At 48.5% G+C, this 24,981-nt stretch overlaps 1 protein-coding gene and 1 long non-coding RNA gene across 5 annotated transcripts in view; one reads left to right on the forward strand and one right to left on the reverse strand.

The window, feature by feature from the left end:
* Positions 1-21,481, forward strand: part of FAM184B (family with sequence similarity 184 member B) — a 146,782-nt gene extending 125,301 nt beyond the window's left edge. For 3 of the 4 annotated variants that reach the window (XM_029948338.1, XM_029948354.1, XM_029948362.1), the window contains 8 exons: positions 5,414-5,567; positions 8,935-9,098; positions 10,740-10,912; positions 13,122-13,268; positions 15,135-15,252; positions 17,032-17,136; positions 18,361-18,560; positions 20,297-21,481. In XM_029948338.1, the coding sequence (XP_029804198.1) occupies positions 5,414-5,567; positions 8,935-9,098; positions 10,740-10,912; positions 13,122-13,268; positions 15,135-15,252; positions 17,032-17,136; positions 18,361-18,560; positions 20,297-20,390 (1,155 nt within the window). In that variant the 3' untranslated portion in view covers positions 20,391-21,481. The remainder of the gene's footprint in view (positions 1-5,413; positions 5,568-8,934; positions 9,099-10,739; positions 10,913-13,121; positions 13,269-15,134; positions 15,253-17,031; positions 17,137-18,360; positions 18,561-20,296) is intronic. The other variant, XM_029948348.1, reaches the window with a different exon arrangement.
* LOC115299087 lies at positions 13,635-15,973 on the reverse strand. Its single transcript, XR_003911981.1, has 2 exons — positions 14,954-15,973; positions 13,635-14,013 (listed from the first exon to the last, which is right to left on the reverse strand). It is a non-coding gene; the product is annotated as an uncharacterized LOC115299087 (long non-coding RNA).
* Positions 21,482-24,981: the final 3,500 nt, after the last annotated feature.

Consider the following 24,981-nt stretch of genomic DNA (forward strand, 5'->3'; position numbering starts at 1 on the left):
TGGCCATCTGGTCAACCTCCAGAAGAGCCCGCCACCCAATGGGACCCTCTTCCAAGTAGCCTTCTGGGCTTCAGCTTAAATATGAAATGACAGTTGAGCTTTTGAGGGAAGCCACTAACATGGAAGTTGAAATCCAAGATTATGGAGGGAGAAAGAAAAGACGCCAGAAGAAACAGCTAATGCAGTCAGCAGAAAAAGAAGAAAAGCTTTCATGAGGATTGATCATTTCAGAATTAAAAGATGATTTTTGTATCTGTGAAACAACAACATGCTATTTGTAAAGGAGAGACAATTAGAGTAAGGAAGAGCTCTCTCTCTCTCTCTCTATATATATATATATATATATGTGTGTGTGTGTGTGTGTGTGTGTGTGTGTATAAAAGAATTTCTAAAAATCAGGAAATGATTTGAAATGTAAAAAATGAAGAAACCTTCCAGAAAGCAAAAATAGAAAGAACATGAAAGGATGATGGAATAGAAGGAAAAAGAGATGGAGAGACTACACATCAGCTAGGTGCCTGAAATCTAACAAACGGGAGTTCCAGAAGGAGGCAATGGAGAGGAGAATATTTTCAAAGAAATCATGAAATCCTTAGAACTAGAGGAGAAGGACCCCTACCAAGTCTTTCTTGAAATTTCAGGACACCAAGGAAACAGAAGAAATTCCAAAAGCTCCTAATGGGGAAAAGTGATACCAAACACAAAGTACTTGAATCAGAACGTCATCAGACATCCCCACAGCCAACACAAAAAGCTAGAAGCCAACATGCAATTTTGAGAAATTTAATTAAAACTATTTGTAAGTGTGAGAATTGATTACAAATATTGACTGGCATAAGAGGCATTAGGAAATTTACCTTCTGTTGTCAACTTATTGCCTCTCAGCTCCCCATTCCTTCTTCAGTGCCTGCCCTGCAATAATGACCCGGATTCTGGAAGCATGTCTCCTTCGCAGAGGGCTCAGTGTTAAACTTTGTCAGTAAAGGGCACTGGAGAGACCTTGTAGGAGGAAAGAGGCTTCTCTTCCTGGTTCTGGCAGCTGATTTTTTGCTTTGTTTCTGGCTTCATTTGCACAGTTAAACAGTGATGTGGCTGTGTGAGGACATCAAGTGTTACTCTGCGCCACTAACCTCATGGTGCCCCCACAAGCCTGGCCAGCGATTACCTTCCTGTGGCCTCCTGTTGTGGACACAGCACACTCTAGCCCTCACACCTACACCCCCTGACTCTCCCTGGGATCCTGCCCAGTGTCCACTGTTGCCTACAGCCCAGCGATCATTCTCCGCAAGCCTCCTGAGAACAATACTTTGCAAAGCTTTTAGACGTTATAGGAAGATTTAGCCAAATACGCAAAGAAAACTAAGCAATTTTTTTAATGCAGCAATTTTATTAATGCAAGGAAAAAGAAAAAGCTGATTGGGTAGGCTTTGATCATAGTTTATTTCACTCAGGAAAGGACTGTATTTACTCATAATAATAAAAGTATTGAATTTATGTCACTATACTGAAAAAGTAATATAATGATAGATGAGGAATGGAAGGGGGAGAGTGTATGAGACCTGAATCTTCATCTACCCTAATGGGAAGATAACTGGCTTTCCTTTCTTTTAATACTATTTAGCCCTCTGTATACTATGTGCATGCATTGCCCTGATAAAAACACAAAATAGGCTTTAACAACAAGGACAAAAAAGAAGCAATGCATGTGGACTACTTGGCGCTTGGTAGGTGTTCAAAAAATGTGAGTTCCCTTTTTTCTTTTTACAAGAGCTGTTAGATGAGATCCTAGATGAGCTGGTAATTCTGGCCTTTGTTCCTGAACTTCCCCCATTCAAGCTGCAGACCTTGAGCCTAGATTTCAGGCCTGGGAAGCAGGGGGCGTGGCCCACCTGCGGGGGGAGGAGTTTCAGGGGCTCGGGTTGATTGCTAGGAGCGTGTGAGGTCTGACAGAGGGGGAGAGGGGAGAGGGGAGAGTGCCCTGCCCACCGGGGATAGCCCACAGTCCTTAGCTCCAGTCCCTGGAGACCCTGCAGATTCACCACGTCCTCGTGGCTGGCCCAAATCTAATGATTCCAAAATGACACTGAGGAAATCAAGCTCCAATTCGAATTAGAAATAGCAGATAGAGGGGCGCCTCAGTTGATTGAGCGTCAGACTTCAGCTCAGGTCATGATCTAGCGGTTCCTGAAGTTAAGCCCAGCATGTGGCTGTCAGTGCAGAGCCTGCTTTAGATCCTCTGTCCCCCTCTCTCTCTGCCCTTCCCCCACTTGCATGCACTCTCCCTATTTCTCTCTCTCTCTCTAAAATAAATAAACATTAAGAAAGAAAGAAAGAAAGAAAGAAAGAAAGAAAGAAAGAAAGAAAGAAAGAAAGAAAGAAAGAAGAAAGAAAGAAAGGAAGGAAGGAAGGAAGAAAGAAAAGCAAGCAATAGCTGATATATTCCTGAGACGGGATAGTGACCAAGGGTGGGATGGATGGGTTCCGCTCCTGGGTCTGCCACTTATGAGGTGTGGGCTCGGGCAGTCACTCAGCTTCTTTCTGCTTCAGTTTGCTCACTTACAAAATAATAGCTAACAGGGTCATTGAGAGCATCAAAAGAGATAATACATGTCGAGTACATAGAACCGCATGTGTCTGAGTAAGAGCTTGCCTGTCCATTCGGGCTGCTGTAATGGAATCCCATGGACTTGAGTGGCTTGTAAACAACAGAAATTCTATTTCCCACAGTTCTGGAGGCTGGAAGAGCAAGACCAAGCACCTACTGGGTTAGTGCCTGTTGAGAGCTCACTTTCTAGTTCACAGACACCCATCTTACTATAACCTCACATGGGAGAAGGGGCAGGGAGCGTTTTAGGACCTCCTTTACAGGTGCACTGATTTATGAGGGCTTCACATTGTTGACCTGATCACCCCCAGAAGCTCCACTCCTAATACCAGCATTTCAGGGATCAGATTTCAACATATGAATTTGGGTGATGATATGATTTCGGTCTTGTGGGACTGAGCCCTCGCTGCTGTCTCCAGGTAGATAGTGTCCTGACTGAGTTGAATTGCAGGACATTCACTGGCGTCAGATCATTGCTTGTTGGTGTAGGGAACCCACACCCCCACCACACACATACATTGTAATTGGTGTCAGAACCTTTGCAGAGAGACAGGGTGACAATGGGCCTTTTGGGAGGCTCCACACCAACCACAACAAAAGCAGAGTAAGCTTCCCATAGGTTTACTGTTATGAACTCACCAGGGATGAGGGTCCAGTCTGATAGAAACCCTGGGTGCTAAACTTTGCAGAATCCTCACTGCTAAGGCTACTGCCCCCGGGGACAGAGGCTCTGGGTCACAGACTAGGAGACTTTGGCACCTTGTGCAAGCCTTAGCTCAGATGTGCAAACCTCTCCTTTCCCATTTCCCTTGGGATAAAAATGCCACAGTTAAAGTTCTCTGAGCCTTGCAGTGAGTGCAAGAGGAGGAAATATCAGAATCTGAAAAGCAGGAGACTTCTTTCTTATTAAATAAACTCAGCACCCGTTTGAGTTTCCCAAGGGAGGAGTAAAACCGGTCCCCGTTTCTAGGGAGCAGCAGAGCCAGAGGCACAAGTAAGCATTTGAAGGCACTGCTGCATTCAGCTAGCTGCCTGGGAATCCGGGAGTGGGAGGGAGGGGGGGGGTTGGGGGGTGCTCAGCACTCCCCAGCAGTGCCTCCAGCCTTTGCTGAAACCCCGTTTCTCATTGGGCCCAGGACCCTGCTGCCCAGGGTTGCCATCCTGCCCCCACTTTACCTGCCTGCAGTCAGATCAGTCCCTGCAGCTGGCAGTTACAAAGGGGGAGGGAAACGATACTCCCTGCATCTTTCCCCAGTGAGCTTGGGAAAACTAGTTCATCTCCCCCAGCCTGTTTCCTCATCTAAAAGGTGGGCTGTGTCTTAACTGGAACTCGCTGTTGTAACACAAACAAACAGACAAACAAAAAACAGAAACTTAATTGGGGCACCTGGGTGGTTCAGTCAGTTAAGGGTCCAACTTCAGCTCAGGTCATGATCTCACAGTTCTTGGGTTCGAGCCCCACATCAGGCTCTGTGCTGACAGCTCAGAGCCTGGAGCCTGCTTTGGATTCTGTGCCTCCCTCTCTCTCTGCCCTTCCCCTGCTTGTGCTCTGTCTCTTTCTGTCTCTCCAAAATAATGTTAAAAAAAAATTTAAAAAAAAAGAAAATACATTTCCTATTGCTGCTGTAACAAATGGTGGCTGAACACATCACAGATTTGACAGTTCTGAAGGTCAAGGTGTTGGCAGGAATGTGCTCCAGAAAGCTCTTGGGAGGATCTGTTTTCTTGCCTCTTGAGGCTTCTAGAGGCTGTCGGCATTCCAGGGCTCCTGGCCCCTTCCTGCATCATTAAAGCCAGCAGCCTAGCATGGACCGTCTTCCGCAACCAGCCCCCTCCCTCTCCCCCATCACCCTCTCTCGACTCCTCCTCCCCTCCCCTCTGCTGCCCTCAGCACCTCTCCTCCCACTGGCTATCTCTCCTCCCTCTTGTAAGGACCTTTGTGACCACGTTGGACCCACCCAGATAAATTGGGATAACCTCCCACTTCAGGATCCTTAACTTAATCACAACCGCAACACTCCTTTAACCACATTTAGGAACATATTCACAGGCCCCAGGGATTCCCACATGGACATCTCAGGGGCCATTGATGGTTCCTCCCCCAGAAACCAGCTTGAGCTAGCTTTGCAGTGGAGAGATTTCTATTAAAGTTTACATAGCTGCTCATAGGACCCGCCCTGGGCGTTTGACATGTAAGAGAGCTTCAATAAGTGAAGGTTGAGTAAAAGAATGACTGAATGAAATAATCATAAATGAAGTAAGTAATAAAAGAATAATAAGTGAACCTCAAGGCAGAGACCTAGCCAGTTCTAAGGACCAGACTAGACCAGAGATGGAAGAAGCTGTAGGGATGCCTCCGTCTGTCACTGCTGCTCTGCTCTGCTCTCAGCCCTTGGCTGTCCTCACAGACAGCTCTGCACCTCTCTGGTCCTGGGGCGGGTGTGAGCGAGATGGTCACCTCACTCTCCCCGAGTGTGTTAAAACGAACCAATGAGTCAGGGTCTGTCTGTTTCTTGCTCACTCTCTCCCTGGCCTTCCAACACCAAATTCCCAATGACTGGCTCAGGTTAGAACAGGTGTCCACTCTGGTCTAATCAGCCAAGGTTTGGGGTCAGGTTCACAAGGTACAAAATGGCTGCTGGGGCCAAACCATCACTGTCATCTCGGATGTTGGGGAATGTCCTCTGCAGCCTGGTAAGGCCTCCACCGAGCCGTGGTGAGTGCTCTGTGGGCCCTGGTCAGAGGAGGAGCTTGGCAGAGAGGACAGGTCTCCCCTCCAATCCCACTGTCTCCCACTTTCCCCCGCAGGCCACGGAGGAGCGCCTGAAGAAGGAATCCAGCCACAGCCTGCAGATCCAGCACCAGGCGCACCGGCTGGAGCTCCAGGCCCTGGAAGAAAAGGCCCGGCAGGAGCTCCAGGGAGAGCGGGAGAGGATGCAGGCTCAGCAGGCTCTGGTGTTAGGTATACAGACAGCCAGCCGCCCCTGGGAGGGGCCGGCGACCCCTCCGTGTCCTTGCGTGGACACCTGGGGCCAGATGGGGCCCACGGGTCTGCGGTGGGACCCTCGGGGTTGGGAGGCCGTGTCACTGTCAGTCTGAGTTTCCTTTCCTAGAAAGTGGAGTCACAGTTGTCCCTACCTCACAGGGGCATTGTGTGGATTTGAAGAGAGATTAAATATAAAGTGCCCAACATATGACAGGACTGTAGTGTAGGTTTTCTGCTACCCAAAAGCAGAGCGTTCGTGTGAAATATTTCATAAGCCGAAACGGCAAAGAGTGAAGAAGCAGTTACCATTAAACGGAAAATTTATTGAGCGTTCCCAGACCCCCAAAATCACCTGCCCTCGGCTTTCCTGACACCAGAGTACAAACCTCACTAACGGATGCACACAACAGATGGAGATACAGCCCAGATCACAGACCCGGCTCAGGGCTCTGAGGCTTGAGCCTGAGACGCCGGGTGTGGTTCCCGCGGAAGGCGCTGGGGGGCGCCACTCTCACACCCGGGGTGTGCGCCTCCTCTGGACTGCTCCCTGCAAAATTAGCAGTGAACGCTGTTGTCTCTTTTCACTTTTTAAATGTAAAAATGAGTATCCTCTTCAGATTTCTCTGAGCTAGTGAAAATAGGGTCTAATGTAGGTGAACTTTAAAAAATTTTTTAAATTTATTATTTTTGAGAGACAGAGATGGAGCACAAGCAGGAGAATGGGCACAGAGAGAGAGACAGAGAGAGACACAGAAGCTGAAGCAGGTTCCAGGCTCTGAGCTATCAGCACAGAGCCCGACACCAGGCTTGAACTCACAAACTGTGAGATCATGACCTGAGCTGAAGTCGGGTGCTTAACCGACAGAGCCACCCAGGCACCCCTGTAAGTGAACTTTTGAAAAGCAGAGGCACCTGAATTATCACCATCATCATCATTATTAAATATGACCAGATCGCTGAGCTTTCATGAGAGTTTCATGGGATTGTCTCAACCTCTCATTTCCATTCAGAAGATTCCTGCAAATCTGGGCGACTTGTACCTCCAGACTCCGGCAGTTACTCTGCTTTCTTTGCCTGCCCCTCCCCCCATCATCCTCCGCATGAAACTCACCGCCTCTTCAGTTTCCACATCCAAAACCAGTCACACAAAGCATTCTGGAAGTTACCAGAAGCAGTAAAGATCTCCTGAGTCAAATTGTCAGGGCTTGAAGCCCAGCTCCAATACTCACTAGTTATGTGACTTTGGGCAAGTTACTAACCGCTCTGTGCCTCAGTTGCTCAACTGTAAAATGGGAATAACAGCATCCACCTAGTATGCACACAGATGTTCACTGTTATTATTACTGAATATTCTGACATTGCAGGGCTGACCTTTGAAATTTCTTTGTTTTTGTAGATAATCATTTCCTTCATTTTCTTTTATTCGCATCCTCCTTCTCTCGTTTAAAAATATTTTTTAAGATTATTTATTTATTTTGAGACAGACATAGTGTGGCAGAGGGGGAGAAAGAGAGGGAAAGAGAGAATCCCAAGCAGGCTCCACACTGCAGGGCAGAGCCCGACGCAGGGTTGAACTCCTGAACCATGAGATTAAGACCTGAGCAGAAACCAAGAGCCTGCCGCTTAACTGACCGAGCCACCCAGGTGGACAAATGCCTCCCCTTATTTCATGCCTAGCATTAAAGATCATATGGGCCTTACTAAATATCTCTCTTCAAACCCAGACGGGGGTCTCCTTAAGAGAATTGGGGAGAAGAGCATTTTCTTTACCACATAAGTGAATAAGATCTACCTGCTGCTTGGGTGAGCTTTCCTTAGACGGCATGTCCTGCTGACTGCACATCAGCACACCCACTCTGCCCATTTCTGGAGGAAGTGACATGGGGAGCGGGCAGGAGAGAGAGAGAGAGAGAGAGAGAGTCCCGAAGATTCCCCAGTTAGTGTCCAGGTGGGATGGGCTAAAGTTAGCAGCATCTAAAAAAGATAGAACCCAGGGTGTGTCATACGTCTCAGGTACCTGACAAAATTCAGATCCGGTTGGACACCCCCACCCCTGGTGATTCCAAGACCCAACAACAGCTGTCCCTACCTACCGCCTGGCCCCTGGCCCCTCTGATCCCACAGCATCCTGGTCCTTTCCTGGACAAAACAATCAGGAGAGACCCTGGGTACATACTGGGATTCTGAACACGATCCCAGGACAAAGGGATCTATACAACAATGGGAGCGAATTGGTGGCTTTATGAGTGGCACTGGGTGGGGGCCACAACAGGAGGATATAGACATTCCTGGTCCCGATTACTGCCACCGCACCATCTGCATGAGACACCCCTGACGTGCTGGTCAGTGTGTGAGGGGCAGGGGGTATCCACTAGCTTACCTGATTCACTAGGGTGGGGACCCAGACATGTTGGATGGACAGGTGGATGTGTGGATGGATGGATGGATGGATGGATGGATGGAGAAGGGAGGGAGGGAGGCAAGGAGGGAGGGAAAGATGGATGGGGAGATGGAGGATGGAGGGAGGGGAGAAGACGAGGCTAGGGCAAGAGTATAGAAAGAAGAGACAAGGTAGGGGTGCCTGGGTGATTCAGTCAATTAAGCACCAACTTTGGCTCAGGTCATGATCTCTCAGTCCATGAGTTCAAGCCCCACATCAAGCTCTGTGCTGACAGTTTAGAGCCGGATCCTGCTTCAGATCCTGCTTCAGATTTCCTTCTTTCTCTCTGCCCCTCCCCCACTCACACTCTGTCTCTCTCAAAAAAATAAAATAAACATTGAAAAAAAAGAAAAAAGGAAAAAAAGAAAAAAATTATTATAGGGTAATAAATGAGCCCACTATAGTTATGCTTGACTAAAGAGTTTTATTGTACATATTTTTGTGATAAAGGATTTCAAAATTTTGCATTGGGTTTGGATTTTTTTTAAGGAAATAAGCTATAGAAATCAGCGTATTAAAATCCTAGTGGGGAAGAAAGCTAATCAAGTAAAATTTCCAACATATTGTCAGAAGAACTAAGCTTTGCTGTGTTTGATATGCTCTTTCAGAGAGGCTTAGCAAGTTTATGGGAAGTCTTTTGCAACTGATACACTTTTACAATGTCATTAATTTCCAGTCTAAACATCACTTGTCTATTTTACAAATATGCGTGGAGTATTTGCCCTGTATTGAGGCCTCTACAGGGTATCTTACGGCTTAAGGAATTTTTGGATCAATGTTTCAAAAGTTAATTGGCAATAACTAAAATACAGATTCTTGAAAAGTCCATAACAGGAAAATATCAAACTTACTGGTGCGGAGAATCATCCTCTCTTTAAAAATTAACAGCTCTTCCTTCTGCAGAGTCCCTGAGGCAGGAGCTGTCAGAGCAGCGGGCCGCCTGCTCTGAGCACCAGAAAGACCTGGAGGCGCTGCAGGCCGAGCTGAGGGCTCTGGGCAGCTTGGGCGAGCGGCAGGCCATCGCCCAGGGCCCGGGGGACAGCGAGGACCGCGCCGTCACTGCAGAGGTCAGCACCCGCACTCTGCCCACACCGCACATCAAGGCTGCAGGGAGAAACTCACAAAGGAGGGGCTCCGGTGCTCCTCCTTCAGTCCGAAATGGGGAAGACCCTTTCTCTGGGTCCTGGGAGATCATTGATGGGCCCTATGGGGGGAGGGGCGGGGAGCTGCCTTTTTGTCACCGAGGTTCGACCCTGACTCTCTTTGAGACTTGTAGTCATACTTGGCCCATCAGCCCCTTCCATGTTACCCATATCCCCCATGGCGGGACGTAGAGCGACCTCCTAACAGCCCAGGCCTCTCCCTCCTCAGCCCACCATGCACCATATGGTGTCAGCTACCCATCTGTATAAAGGCTTCAGTGACTCCCTACTGCTATCAGAATGAGCTCCAAATGCCTAAGCCTGGCGAGTGGGCCTTTACCCACTGGCTGCACTTTGTATCTTCAGCCGTATCCCCCTCTGCAAATGTGGGTTCTGCACCCTGCCTCTGGGCCTTTGCATGTGCCCACTCCCTGCTTGGGACACCATCTTCCCTGCCCAGTGCCCAGCTTACCCTCTGTGCCATGGATCTCCCCTCCAATTTTAGTGTATGTGCTGCCAAAGTGAGCTCGAGGGGGCTGCCCTCCACACCTGTGGCCCCACCAGTCTCTGAGCACTTCTGGCTGTAGTGGCACTGGTGTCTAATGCATGGCCCATCCTACCATGTGTGTTCTTCATGGATGTTCTCAACTGGATTAGGAGTCTTTTCAGAATCGGCCACGTCTGCCTCATTTCATCCCCGCCCCAACTCGGCACAAAGTCTGCACAAGGACACAAGGAGAGCATGCCAGGTTTTGTGGAACCGATAGTGGGTTCGTGTCCCAGCCCTGCTGAAGATCCCGGGGACATGGGGCTCATTTGCTCAGGATTTTGCCAGTACCAAGCACCTGAACACAATCTGTGTTTGATGAGAAATAAGAAATGACGGATCACAAGGAGCTCAGCCCACTCAGTAAAGTCTAGCAGAGGGAAGCCAATGTGTGTCAGGAAGCATTCTAGATTGGTGGGACACCCCCCCCCATACCTACGGGAGGGGGCAGGAGAAATATGGGGTTGTGACATCTGCAATGACAAACTCGCTCCCCAAGTGCCCTGGATCCCCGGATGGATAGGATGACACCACTGCTGGGATCTTCCAAGGAGCCCTGTGGAATCAGCCCCATACCTGTCCCAGCTTGGCCCCCCAGGATCTTAACCTAGCTCTTGCAGGTTGTACATAGGTGAGTGCCAGGTGCCCATGTGGCCTTGGGTGTCACACGCATGCACACCCCAGAGCAGGAAGCAAGAGGTGTGGGGCACGGGCCACAGATGCTCCCTCTCGTGGAATGAACAAATGCAGAAACCTGCAGGCACCTTTGAGTGGCCTTGAAAACAGTAACACTCACTAACCAGGGGTTAACTCCGCCCCCATTTCAGTTGGACATAGATCTTTGGATTTCTATCTGAACCACTGGCGTTCAAACCTCACTTCATTTAGCAAGCATGTATTTGGCCCCTGCTGGATCCCAGCCACTGTGCCAGGTGCCACAGGATTGGGAAACTCAAGGGGAGATGGTGCCTTTGGGGGAAGCGCGCCTGAAAACGCCTCTCCTGGGTGCTTCTCCCCAGGATGCGGGCGGCCCAGGCCAGGCGGGCTCCCCGAAGGGCGCCTTGGAGCCAGGTCCCAGGGAGGGCTGCGACCCTTGGGAGGAGAACTCGCAGCTCAAGGACGCAGTGCAGCGGCTGCGGGCCGAGGTGGAACAGCACCAGCAGGAGGCGCTACAGCTCCGCGAGCAGCGCAGGTGGGTCTCCGGCCTAGGCCGAGCTCCCTTCGCTCCCTCCAGTGGCCCTGGGTGGGCCTCGGATTCTAAGGCTTACTGTACAGCCTTCTCCCCAAAAGAGACTCCCTAACGCCCTAGCACTTCCCTGAGGTTACTCCTGACGCATGGGAAGTACCCGTGCTCTAGGAATTCCAGTCTCAAAACTGCAGGGTTTGTCCAAGGAATTTATGGGATCAGACCTCGCCCGGACCACAAGTATCTCCAAAACCAGCCTCAGGGAGGCAGTGCTGTGTGACTTCAGGTGAGCCTGCTAACTCCAAGCCCCTGCCCTCATCTGCAACGGACAGAAGTCCACCACCTCTCCACGCTGTCCTGGAATGCAGTGAAATGTTAAGCAAAGTTTAGCATCCTCCCGGGAATGCATGGAGGAGACACTTGGTAAACCAGCTTGGCTACTGTTACTACCTAATCCAAGTTGGATAGTTCACTGTCAGGTCTGAAGTCACAGCTTTTTTTTTTACCCCTTGTTGAAAAGTTTATAACTACAAATTTAATTTCATTAATAGAGGTAGGACTTTTCAGGTTATCTGTTCCTTTTTGTTTGTTTTCACCTTGAGTGAGGGAGCTTTGGTAGTTTGTATCTTTCAAAGGACTTGTCCGTATCATCTGAGTGTCCAGCAGAAAGTTGTTCAGTTGAAAGTACACCGAGGCCCGTCTGAGAAAGAGCTGTGAACCCACCTGGCTGAGGCGGGACAGTCACTTCAGAAACGGACTCGCCACGTGGCCCCGGGATAGGGAGGTTGGGCCAGAATAGGGACTCCCTGCCCTTCTGGTCACAGACCCTCCGGGTGATGGAAGGAAGCAATGATCCTTCTCCTGTGACAAGGATACAGTCACACAAAAATCTGCATTTACAGCTGAGCCTTGAACACCGCCCCCCAACGCAGTCAGAAATCAGTGTGTAACTTTTGATTTCCCAAAATCCTAACTACTGTTGACCTGAAGCCTAATCAGTAATATAAACTGTTGATTAACACAGGTTTTGTATGTTATATGTATTATATACTATATTTAAAAATATTTATTTTGAGAGATAGAGCAGGGGGAGGGGCAGAGAGAATCCCATGTAGGCTCCTGGGTGCCAGGCTGTGGGGCTCGATCTCACAAACTGTCAGATCACAACCTGAGCCAAAATCAAGAGTCAGATGCTCAACTGACTAAGCCACCCAGAGGCCCCTATATTATATTCTTATAATAAATTTAGAAAAAAAAAGAAAATGTAGGGCACCTGGGTGGCTCAGTCAGTTGAGCATCTGACTCTTGATTTTGGTTCAGGTCATGATCCCAAGGTCATGGGATCCAGCCCCGTGTCGGGCTTCACACTGAGTGTGGGGCCTGCTTGAGATATTCTCTCTCTCTCTTTCTTCCCCCTCAACCCCCTTGCCCCCTTCTCCTGCTGACACACTCTCTCTCAAATTAAAAAATAAAAGAAGGAAAATGTTATTAAGAAAATCAAAGGAAGAGAAATCACATAGTACTGTACTGTATTGATCAGAAAAAAACCCACATATAAATGGACCCCTGCAGTTCATACCCATGTTGTTCAAGGGCTGACTGTACTCTCCGCGGGTGACAGGGCCCTGAGGCTTAGTGCCCCACCTCCAGGTTAGGAGAAATGAAGATGTGCTTTGTGTCCTGGACTCTTCCGGACATGTGTCAGCATGATTCATCCTTACACTAACCCTGTAAGGTAGCCACTTTCATCGCATCCATTTAACAGATGAAGAAACTGAGCAGGGTGTGGCTTGCCCGAGGTCACACAGCTAGGAAGTGATGAGGAAGACCTAACCCCTATCACCCTGTCTTTCACCCCTGGACTGGTGACTCAGGAATTCTATACACAATCTGAGCCTCCAGGTCTCCATTTGCCCCATGTGAAGGGAGTATTTTCCAGAACTCTCTAGAGCTGTCCTCCACTGCTTGCCCCTGAAGGCTTCACGCTCTGGTGTCTCCTTCCTGGATGCTGGGGTAGGAGGTGCTGAGCAGCAGGTTTATCCTGGACCTCACAATTCAGAGGTCCCAGGTCTCCTTCCCAGTGTCCTGACCTCATTCATAACCGCCCCCCGCGTGGTCTGCCCCCCCCCCGCTCCCCCACCCCCCAGCAGAGTGGGGAGAAACCGCAGTCCCAGGAGCCTGGGCAAGCCCGGCTGTGTGTCCATCCCCCCCGCAGGCTGCTGGAGGAGGAGCAGCAAGCCCAGCGGGCCCGGGAGGTGGAGAAGCTACGCCAGGAACACCGGAGGGAGATGCAGGCCATGGTTGCGGATTTCAGCAGTGCACAAGCCCGGCTCCAGGCCCGGCTGGCTGCCCTGGAAACGGAGTAAGCGAGGCCTTGGGCCCCAGGTTGGGAGGGACTAGTAAATGTACATTATATTAGGGCAATCAACTCATGCCACGGTGCCTGGGACTCTCCCAGTTTTAAAACTATAAGTTCTGAGTTCCAAGTAGCACCTCAGTCCTGGGCAATCCCCCATCATTTTATGAGACTGCACGCTCTCCGTGCAGGGTCCTGGGAATCTGAGGAATGAACACTGCTTTATGGGCTTGGCTTGACCCCACACTGGGAAGAGCTCAGCGGGATCAAGGCTCCTTTAATGAACATTTGCCCCATTCTAACATGCGTCACCTCACTGAATCTTCACAATCACCCTTCATGGACAGATAAAGAAACCGAGGGACCCTGTGCCTGTATGCATACATCTTTATTATTTACTCATTCAACAGATGTTATTAAGATCCTACTGTGTGCCCTGCACTGCTGTAGGCTCTGGAGTTACTGCCAGACATAAACAAAGACTATGCTGTCACGGAGCTCACAAATTCTAGATGGCAATCCAGACAAGAAATAAGCAGATGAATAATTAACTTCATATCAGGTATTGAAAGTGCTAAAAGAAATACAGGATCAATGTCTAGGGAGTGACAAGGACGGGCAAGGACATGTCTAAGAGGTGACCTTCAAGCACAAAGAGGCGAGGGAATGAGAGAGCCATCTGGAGGAACATTCCAAGCAGACACAACAGCAAATGCAATGGCCTGGGGCGCGCTTCACATGCTTCACATGCCTGAACAGCCAGGAATAAGTGAGAGGTTAGCGGCAGGAATTGAGGTTGGTGGGGTAGCTGGGAGGGATGAGGGAGACCCCACGCTAAACAGGAAGGAGTTTGGATGTGTTCAGAGGGCACTGGGAAGCCGTTGCAAGGCTTTGGGCAGGAATGACATGGTCAGATTTGCCTCTTAATAAGGTCACTCTGGCTGCTGAGAGAAGAGACTAGCGTGTCAGGGTTAGCAGCACAGAGGTGGAGGATGACAGGTAAAGCCACTTGCCCAAGGTCAAGCTGCACTAAGTGAATGTGTTACCTGTCTGACCTTGTGCTCTTAAAAACATGTTCTCCACTGTCTTCAATACAAAGCAAACCATCCAAAATCCAGAGTGGAAGGTTTTATCAGCTACCATCTAATGGGCACTTACCACATGCCAGGTGCCCATTAAATTATCTCACTGAAGCTTCACAACCACCCGGTTTCGTGCCCATTTTAAAGAAGAGGGAACTGAGAGTCGCAAAGTTCGCATCCATAGAAAAAGGCCGATTAGGGATTAGATCCCAAGTTATCCTACTCCAAAGTCCTGGCCGTCTTACCAACTACACGCAGTAGGTCATCTGCAGCCCTCCCCCCACCCCCCTGCCCCAGCCCGCGGAGAGTTCCTTCTCTCTGGCTTCACGCGGAAATCCCTCGGGGAACCGCGGCCCACGGCTCTGCCGAGGACCAGCTCACACCGCGCTCCATATCGGCCAGCAGATGGCGCCAGAGCCACGTCGGTATTAGCCCAACCTGCGGGCGGCGACAGTGGGGGACATTTTTCTGCGGAGGCCTTTCTGTCCAGAGTTCTTGAAGCTTCGCTAAGGACAGTGTGTGTATCACACACGGGCCCTTGGTTCCTTGGCCCCGCGGCCTCAGGGTAGCTGGCAAAGGTTAGACTGGGAGTTGGGGTCCTGAGCTTACCCTGAGCTCTGCAGCCAACTCCCTGGATGGTCCCGGGCAAGCTCTCCCAGCCTCGGTTTCCCCTTTTGTGAACGGACAGATTAGTTGGCCAGGCTAGGCTCACATCAGCGTCCCCACGCCGTCCACCTGCTTGTTGGGTAATGGCAGCAAGGAGACTAACTGCATGCCCCATTTCAAACAGCCTGAAAGATTCCGGAGGGAAGCCAGGAAAGGGGGCGTCCAGGCCAGAGGGCGTTCAGCTCATAGGCCGCCTGCAGACCCGCCTGAAGGAGAGAGAGGAGATCATCAAGCAGCTCACGGTGAGGCTGTCAGGGTCCCCAGGGAGCGCGCAGGGTCCCTCCGGGAGGGCCATCCACTTTGTTCCTGCCATTGCTCTGCGTACCTGCAATTCTAATCCTGATAACCCTAAAACTAGCTTCAGAAGATCCTTGATTACTTTTGTCTATTATCTGAAACAACGCGTACTCACTAAAAAAATTAATACAGAAAAAGAGGCAAATAATAATAATAATTTTTAAAAAGCACTCAAATCCTACAGCATCTGCCCGAGGTTGATTGCTTCAGTTTTTTCATCGATGGAATGAGGGAAAATCTAGAATGGCTTGCCTTCTGTTGGAATTTAGCCAATTACTGTTTGTTGATCTTACTTTTGTACAAATGACTACCTGTTTTCCAGTTAGCAAAGCCACCCCCTGGACCCCTTAAAGAGAGGGTTTCTTCCTCGGGTTCTGTATCCCACAGCAGAGGTCTGAGGCCCTTTCTTTCTTTGGAATGCCCCTCCCTCCATCTGTCCCTGCTCTTTAACTCGGTCCAGCCACCTCCCATCCCTGGCTCCTGACACTCCAGCCATTGCTTTGGGCTCTAACCCGGCCGCCTCAAGCTCCCGGGTCCGGTTGAAAGCTGCTTGCAGCACCGCAGCTGAACGGGCTGGCACCGGTTCCCCTGCTGACGTTCAGCTCTGCAGACCGTGGCTCCTGTCATCGCCGCCCACAGTGGGAGGGCCAGTCAACCCCCTGAGAAGTCCAGCCACCCCCCCTACCCCGTCTCCGCCTGCACCACTCTGGTCCAAGCCCCTCTGCACACTCAGTGAAGCCCGGACTCCCCACTCACCCCAGCCCGGCCCGCATGCTGACCTCACACCAACCAGCGCGGGCTCGGGGAGGGTGTCAGATGCCATCCATTCTGCACTGCTCCGGGCCTCCCAGCCTTCCCCGGGGAACAATCCAGGGTCTCACGGCGGCCTCCCCTCCTCCCACCAAGAAACACGCTCCCCTCTCCCACTCCCATCCCTGCCCTGCTACACCGTTTCATGTCAGGAGGCGGATGAGACAGTCGGGAAAACTTTACCACTAACTGAAAATTAAATGATATTAAGGAATAGCTAGTTTGCTAAGTGTGACAAAAGTATTTTTTTTTAAATAGTCCTTATCTCTTAGAGATAGATGGTGATGTTTTTAAAGATGAAATTGGGGTGCGTGGGTGGCTTAGTCAGTTAAGCATCTGACTCCTGCTCAGGTCATGATCTCACAGTCTGTGAGTTCGAGCCCCACATCAGGCTCTGTGCTGACAGCTCAGGGCCTGGAGCCTGCTTCAGATTCTGTGTCTCCCTCAATCTCTACCTCCCCCCTCCAATCTCTCTCTCTCCCTCTCTGTCTGTCTCTCTCTCTCAAAATAAAAGACATAAAAAAGAAAAAAGATGAAATTATACAATGACTGGAATTTGCTTTAAAAATTATACAGCAGGAACGAGGAAAGTGGCAGTGACACCCGTAAACAGGGTGGGCCATACAGTGACCGTACCAGTACTGAAGCTTCTGCAGTAGACTCCTTTCACGGGTCCAGAGCACCCGGCTCCCTAACTGCCCTCAGGCGTTCTGAAGAAGCTCGCCCTTTCCTATACAGAAGCAGGGGACTCGGCCGCAGACGGAAAGGTGCTTCCTCACAGCCCCCGTGGACGGCAGCGGGGTCCCCGCACACAGCCCCCGCCCCTGGGCTTTCCCTCCCACGGCCATCTTGCTTCAGGTCAAACCCAGGGGCGTGGCCAGGCTCGTTGGGACTCAGTTGTGCTGTCCTTCCAGGAGGAGAGAAGATTCCACTGCGCGGCCTTCCCCAGCGCCGTGTCCCATCGGAACCGGTCTTTCTCCTTCAATCCTCACCCGGGATATTTGACCCCCTCCATGAAGGTAAATTGGGTCTACTGATTTCAGGCATTACGTCGTGCGTCCGGTCTCATTTTTCCTAACGGTCACTACAGCTTATTTATTTACCAGCGGGCTGGCATACATTCAGAGGAATGTTCATCGAAAATAAGACTCATGGGACATGGTCCAAATTACTAACAAACAGTATTTATATCTGGCTAGGCAGATTATGTGTACTTTTAATTTTTTATGGGTTTTTGTATTCTCCGAATTTCCTATAAACATGTGACTATTAGTAATGGTTATATCTGGATGACAAGGAGAGAAAAGAACAGGGATCTCCCACTTTAAAAAAAAATGTTTGAGGGGCGCCTGGGTGGCTCAGTCGGTTGAGCATCTGGCTTCAGCTCAGGTCATGATCTCACAGTTCATGGGTTCGAGCCCTGTGTCAGGCTCTGTGCTGACAGCTAGCTCAGAGCCTGGAGCCTGCTTCACATTCTGTATCTCCCTCTCTCTCTGACCCTCCCCTGCTCTCGCTGTCTCTCAAAAATAAATTAAAAAACAAAAAACAAAAAAATGTTTGAGAGAGAGAGGGAGAGAATGCCAAGCAGGCTCCATGCTGTCAGCAAGAGCCTGAAACGGGGCTTGATCTCACGCACCCTGAGTTCATGACATGAGCTGAAATCAAGAGTTGGATACTCAGCCAATCAAGCCACCCAGGAGCCCCAGGAATCTCCCACTTCCTAACTTGTTTTTCCTTATATATTTTTGGAATTTGTTATAAGGAGAATGTTCACATCCAAATCTCTCATCTGCTATACTAAAATCCTAAAAGTGCTTAAAATGTTTAATAGTTCAAAGAACAGTAAACCTAACCTAAGCTGAACTGATATGAGCTCATTTATGATTTTTATGTATGCCTCTCAGTGCAACAATGTGTTAAGTTTCCCTACAGAAATATTACTGCATTTGAGGACAACGGACCCAGCCCCTGCGGGGGGTCTTATATGGCTTCCTAAAGTCTAAAAAAATGTTTTTTGAATTACAAAACACAGCTGTCCCCAGAGGTTTTGGGTAAGAGATTGTGAACCTGTGCTTCACAGAACAAAGTAGATTGGAAGAAGAAATGCTTTAAAAATACTGTGTAGGTGTATAAATAAAATGATTGCCTCTTCTCCTATATAGTTTTGGTTGAGTGGGCCTTTTTTCCTTACAATAATGACGCTTTAGGGCGACACTAACAGGCCTTCCTTTTAATACAAACAGAAAAAGAAGATGGAGGAAGTGCCCAGCCGTGTGGTCAGCGTGCCAAACCTCGCCTCCTATGCAAAGAACTTTCTGAGCGGTGATCTGAGCTCCAGGATCAACGCCCCTCCGATAACGAAGTCTCCCAGCGTGGACCCAAGCCCTGGCTGTGGCCAGCCTTACAAACCCACCCAGGCTCTAGATGTGAAGACTGCCACAAGGTAGGTGCGGGGTGGGTGGGACCCCAGTCTTCCATAGATAGGTGGGGGGTTCAGATTCCCTTCTGGCACCTCTTCAATACCCAGCATTTGAGCAGATAAGAACAGTGAAACAAGCCCCTGCCTTGGGCAAATTACCATCCAGCCAGGAAGGAAGTGTGTCATTCTTTAGAAGAGGTACCAGTCTTGGCCCTAAGTTTCAGAAAGTTTTTTTCATGGATGATAAGACAAGGGACACCGATCCCTTAGCTAGCCGTGTCAGCGTGGGTAACACAGGAGATGGACTCTCATCATCTGGCCCTGAGGTCTGGATTCAAATTCTGGTCTCTTGTTCTTTGCTAGGTGACTTTGGGCAGGTTACTTGACCTCTCTGGGTCTCCATTTCCTCACCTCTAAAACAAAGATAATACAGCACCTACCTCACCAGACTGTGAGACTAAAGGAATTAATCCATAGGACATACTTAGCGCAGAACCTGGCCGAGAAGCAGTCAGTGGATTTCCACTGTTGTTACTGCCACTACTGTTATTATTAAGGTTATTTCTCAAGACACTGTATCATCTTGAAATTTTAAGGCCTCTTAACCTGGGTTGGTAGCTCGTGCTTGATCATCTCAGATACCAACTTATTTTCCCAGAAACGCTTGCAACATGTGTCTCTTTCAGAAACATTTTCCCGTTAATTCCCCCTCTAATCCAGTCTTCTATTTAGAGGCAAAGTTTTACATTCTGTGTTTTGAATTCTGCATTTCAGAAAGGGCTCCTTCTAAAATGTTCTTTTGCCAGGGGTGCCTGGGTGGCTCAGTTGGTTAGGCATCCGACTCTTGATTTTGGCTCAGGTCATGACCTCATAGTCATGGGATCAAGCCCCACACTGGGCTCCATGCTGACAGGATGGAGCCTGCTTGGGATTCTCTCTTTTACTCTCTCTCTCTGTCCGCCTCCCCCCCTCCCAGGCGCATTCTTTCTCAAAATAAAGTTAAAAATAAAATAAAGTATTCTTTTCCCAAAGGCCCTGCCTATATGTGGCTATTGGGACAAAAGGGGAGGCACAGACCGTTATACACGTTGAGCGGCAAGGACCTCCTGGCTGTCGCTGAATGGGTCCAGCCCTTTGTCCACAGCTGCAGAAACTGAGGCCTGGAGCCCTGCGCAGGCCCTGTACTAACGGCCAGAGCCAGCCGCTGACTCTGGCCGTGGGCGTATCTCAGTATCATGCATCTGTGATTAAAGTCAGGTTCCCAGTTTTATATGAAGCTTCACAAATGCAGACAGAGACCAGTCCGCAGGCATACAGCGTACTTTCTTGCTTACTGTTTCCTCTTTTCAATTTATTAGGCTAATCCCACAGTCTTAATGAGATGCTAGAACACATTAGATCACGTCTGAAGAAGCCAGACACTGTAAGGCTGTGTTGATTACCTGTTTCATTCCTTACCTTTTTTTATGAGGCTTATTGTTCAACTTGTGCCTGAAATAAGTTTATACAATATGCTCATTAGTCTGAAGTAAGACAGTGGGGACCTTGTTTTGAAGACAGGAATCAGATGTCCCCTCCCCTCCCCCGATCTTTCTCAACTCGTTTCCAGCCAGGAGGGTTGGCCAGTTACACTCACAGTCTTTTGATGAATAAATAAAGCAACATCTTTCTTTCCCTGAAAGACAGTGGGGTATTAAGTGTTTACTGGATAATTTTCAAAACATCTAAAAAAATCTTTTTGTTGGTTGGTTGGTTTTCAGGACACAAGACGGTGAGACGGCCCAACCCAAGGAAGCCCAGCAGAAACAGAGCTCTGCCCACCAGGAGTGGTTTACCAAGTATTTCTCTTTCTAAACTTAGTCTCAGGATCCATCACAAAGAGGACGTCTGAGAGACATGTAAAGCATCTGACTGAAGGAATGAACTAAAAAAACAACCAAATTAACCGCTTGTGATACGATTTCTGTATAATGGCCTAAACAAATGTTGGCATTATCATTTCATACCGTTTCATTGTGAAACCAGCGCTTAAGGAAGATTCTTGACATTAAGGTAAAAAAAAAACCCAAAAACATAAACCAGTGTTATCAAAAGGCACCCACAGGAAAATATTAATGTTACTGATGACCCTCACATTGTATTTCTAGTGTTCATAGGATTTCACTCCAGTTTAGGAACTATCTGGCTGTGTGATTTCCATGATCTACTTTAAAAGTGGTTTCATTTGTCCTTAGAATGCTAGTCGTACCCATTGGAAAGTATTTCTATGTAAATGATATAATTCCAAAATGCACATTCAACCTCACTAGGAAGAAGAATCAAAATTCAAAATACTCATGAAATCCAATTACAAAAAAAAACCAAGGCAAAACTAGGAGTTGACGGCAGCCCTTAGCACACTTCGACTGAAGGCTCGGACCTCCGAAGTCCAGGACATGAAGCAGACCACAGACGGGATAACACCTACCTCAAAGGGGGCTTTTCAAGAATTAACAAAATATTATGGGTCTAATACCACTCATGAACTGGAATTAATCACTGCCAGAATTTTTCTGTGAATAACCGAGCCTCACTCTGTCATATGCTTGTAGTTTCAACTTGGTCACTTGTGAAAGTTTCTAGAGTATTCTTTGAAGTCAAAAATATACTGAACCTGCAGTCTCTGGGCTTGGGCCCTTTGCCTCGTGGTGCCCTGCTTCCCCACCGCATGGATGCTCAGTAATTTAGGGAACCGGGACTGGCCATTCAGGGTGCTGACCCCCGTCAGCCCAAACCGACTGTCTGACCTGATGGAGTAGTGGGATTTGACAAGACTCCATACAATTTGGGCAAGATATGTTCTCAATTCTTTGGTGCTGGCCCCACAGGCGGCCATAAACAGTTACTCTATGCACTGTCAAATCTTTGCTCTTTGAATAAAACTTTAAACAACTGGGCAATAAAAATGGCTGTGACTTGTATTGTTTTCCCAAGGAAAGGTGAAAGTAGATGAAGAGAGAGCTTGGAAATAGGAAGTTCACACTAATCTCAATTAGATCATATTCAAAATAAAAGTAGCTGATTAAATAATTTTGAGAGAAAGGCATTAAACTCAAATTATAAATCACAACTTAAAAGTAAAATCACTATCTTATAAATTTTTTTAAGGTTTGAAAGTGTGAGCACATGTGAATGGGGGAGGGGCACAGAGAGGGTGAGAATCTCGAGCAGGCTCTGCACTGTCTGCCGGGCTCAGTCCCACGAACTGTGAGATCACAACCTGAGCCAAAATCATGAGTCAGATGTAAAACCAACTGAGCCACCCATGCGCCTCTAAAGGTAAAATTCCTATCGAATCAAACCACGTGGCCCCAATAAGATAATTTAAAATTTTTTTTAATGTTTTTATTTATTTTTGAGAGAGAGAGAGAGTCAGCGTGAGCAGAGGAGGGTCAGAGAGAGAGAGGGAGTCACAGATCTGAAGACTAGCTGTCACCACAGAGCCTGACACGGAGCTCGAACCCATGAACTGTGAGATCATGACCTGAGCCAAAGTCGGACGCTTAATGGACTGAGCCACCCAGGCGCCCCTAAGATAATTTCTTAAATGCAAATACCTGTTACCACACATGTAACATGCCATGTTATTTTTGAGTTTCAATTTTTTTTTTTAACTCATCTTGTTTCCTGCTTAGGGCGGGCACTGTGGGATTATGCTTGTGTTTTGTGTTTTAAAAATGAAACTATGTACAGATAGTTGTACTATTTATTGAAACATTCTCCCACCATCCAACACTGCACCTCCTGATGACTAGCAGAGCAGGCTGCACATTTACTCAGCAGCACACCTGCTGTAGGGACAGAATTTCATTGAGACCCTATATTGGTTTCTTTCTTGTTGCTGGTGAGTGAAAGATTCTGCAATAATTGTATCTGTTAACTAAATCTGAGCATGCTCTACCATTTATTACCCTGGGACACATTCTTTGAGTATCTAAGTAAAGCACCAAAGGATATATGCTTAAGCTTTTTGATACAACATCACCATCCAGAAAGCTTCTATCAAGTTTCCACCTTCACCAACAGTGAATAAAATCCAACTTCTCTGTACCCTAGATAATACTGACAAAGAAACTCCATTTGATAGGTAATACATTCTTCCAGTTTTTGTGTGCATAATCAGATTCCATCAATATCTCAAGAGTGAGTGGTCCAGATCTGACAGTGATGGCTTGGGGGCCATGCAGTTGAAATGAACTGATTCAGGATTGAGTCAGGAGGGAGAAACAGCAAGATGTTTGGCTCCTTTGGGACAGGAGGAGGAGGGGCTAACATCCTGTTGAGGCAAAACTGGAAATGAATATTGCTGTCAAGTGTTTCTTAATTAGGATAGAAAAGACTGAACTTGCTCAAGTAATGGCTGCATATTGTGTATCTGAGCCCTCATTAGCTGCTCTAGTATTGATGTAACACACAACACAGTATTTGTTGAGTGAGGCTGCTTGGTCTGTACTCTCTCCAGGACCCATCTGGATTCTGCAAGGGCGAGGTTGGGAAATTAAATGGAGCTGTGCTAGTGACCACTGTCCCCGCATTCTTTACATTTCTTGGGATAGTGCAAATCTCCACCGTCACCCCTGGGGTTGCAGTATTATTTCTGATCGACTCCCTCCTACTCGCTCCTCAGCTGTCTGCCCTCCCGCTACAAGTGAAAATCAAAGATGCCCTAGGCACTCAGAGTGGCTGCCGACTATTACGACTGCTAGTTTGTCATTATTCCTCCGTGGGGAGTCAAGACAGTGAGATGCTCACCAGCCAGCTCCACTGTTCTTATACACACAGTATGTGACCCCGACTTTCCAATGTTTGGTCCTTGCACTGACAATGCTCCCTTCTACTGGTGGAATCGGCAGCAACTGGGCTGCTGGTAACCACACGACCACGGGTCTTCCTTGCCGGTTGGACAGTGCATGAGCCAGTCCCCAGGCCCCATCCTGTCTGCTCTCAGACCATGTCCACTAACAGCCATGTCAGCCAGGTCCTCCAGGAGCTAGCTTCCAAGACACAATTAGAACTGGAAGACATTTATTGGGGACTTCAATGCCCCTCAGCCAAGGACCACCAGAAACACATCCGTAGTTGAACAAGCTGGGTTTACTACTTGTTGCAGTCAGGGAGAATGCGCATTGCAGAGATGGTGGGGCTTCTCAGAAAGTGGGTGTTAGAACCTATTTCACAATTCTGGCTTCGGTGAGTGCAAGGGTGCACGCTAGATTGGATGCTGTAACTAGTCAGGGCAAGTCTATGACTAGGTGTCCCAAAAAAAACTAGTCTGTAGGGAACACAGACTAGAGTGAAAAAAGCTGGAAATGGTTAAAGGAAAAAAAAAAGCAGTTACTCACTTCAGCCAGAAGAATGTTTGGTGAGTTAACACTGTGACCTTATTTTTTCTCTGAGCTTAGCACAAAATGACGAGGTGCTTTCATTTTGTCTTACTTTATTATGGTCTCAGAACAACTCTGTCTAGTTGGTATTCTGAGACTGTTCATGTCCAACAAGAGAATAACACCATCTAGTTGGATAAGGGTCCATAACACAGCTCAGTGTCCGGAATTCAGGGATGGGTTTTTCTTCACCTTCTCAGGAAAAACCATGTGCAACATAAAGGGGAGAGGAAGCCTAAGACTAGAAGAGCCTTCAGACTATGGTGCAGGTTGACACCAGGGAAAGGGAGGCCAAGGGAGATTTGGGCAAAAGGCTCAGACAGTAAGACAGCACCAAAAAGTCCTGGCCAGGCCAGTGGGAGCTCAGAGCAAAAACCACCCATGAGGAGAGCCCCATGTTGGGCAGAAGTGACCTGGCTTCAGTACCTCAACTGTGTTCCATCACAGCCAGGGAGGGCATAGCCTCCAAGGACCCTGCGCAGACCCCCTGGGCTGGAGCTTTGGTAACTGTACTCCTACAGTGACTCTCTTGAGGGGACAGCTGAGCAGCATTCCTCCAAGGCCTCCAGAGGCCCAGGACCAAAAGCTCAGAAATGTCAACACTGAGAAACTGGATAGAAAAGCAAAGAGAAGGGAAGATGTATCAAAGAGAATGAATTCATGTAAAGAGGGTGAAGTGGCCAGCGACCATCACAAGCACAGTGATGCTAGTGTGGAGGAGGCAGCCTGGAAAAGAAGAGGAGAGAGATGCTGGAGACTGTGAACGGGGGCGGGGAGGAGACGAGGCCGCAGCTCAGGCACCGAGGGAAAGGTTGGAGACGGGAGATGCAGAACACTTGTGAGCTGCAGGGAATGATCCAAGAGATGACACCTCCCAAGGATTAAGCCCTAGGGAAGGTGACTGGCCTGGGGTCCCAGACCCTGGGGGAAAGACTAGTCATACACAGGGCAGGCACTTCAGGAGATGGAACTGGAAGGAACAAAAGGAGATCCTGAAGATGTGGGTAGGCTTGTCATTATGG

Source organism: Suricata suricatta, chromosome 1 (assembly GCF_006229205.1).
Source record: "Suricata suricatta isolate VVHF042 chromosome 1, meerkat_22Aug2017_6uvM2_HiC, whole genome shotgun sequence".
Classification (NCBI taxonomy): domain Eukaryota; kingdom Metazoa; phylum Chordata; class Mammalia; order Carnivora; family Herpestidae; genus Suricata; species Suricata suricatta.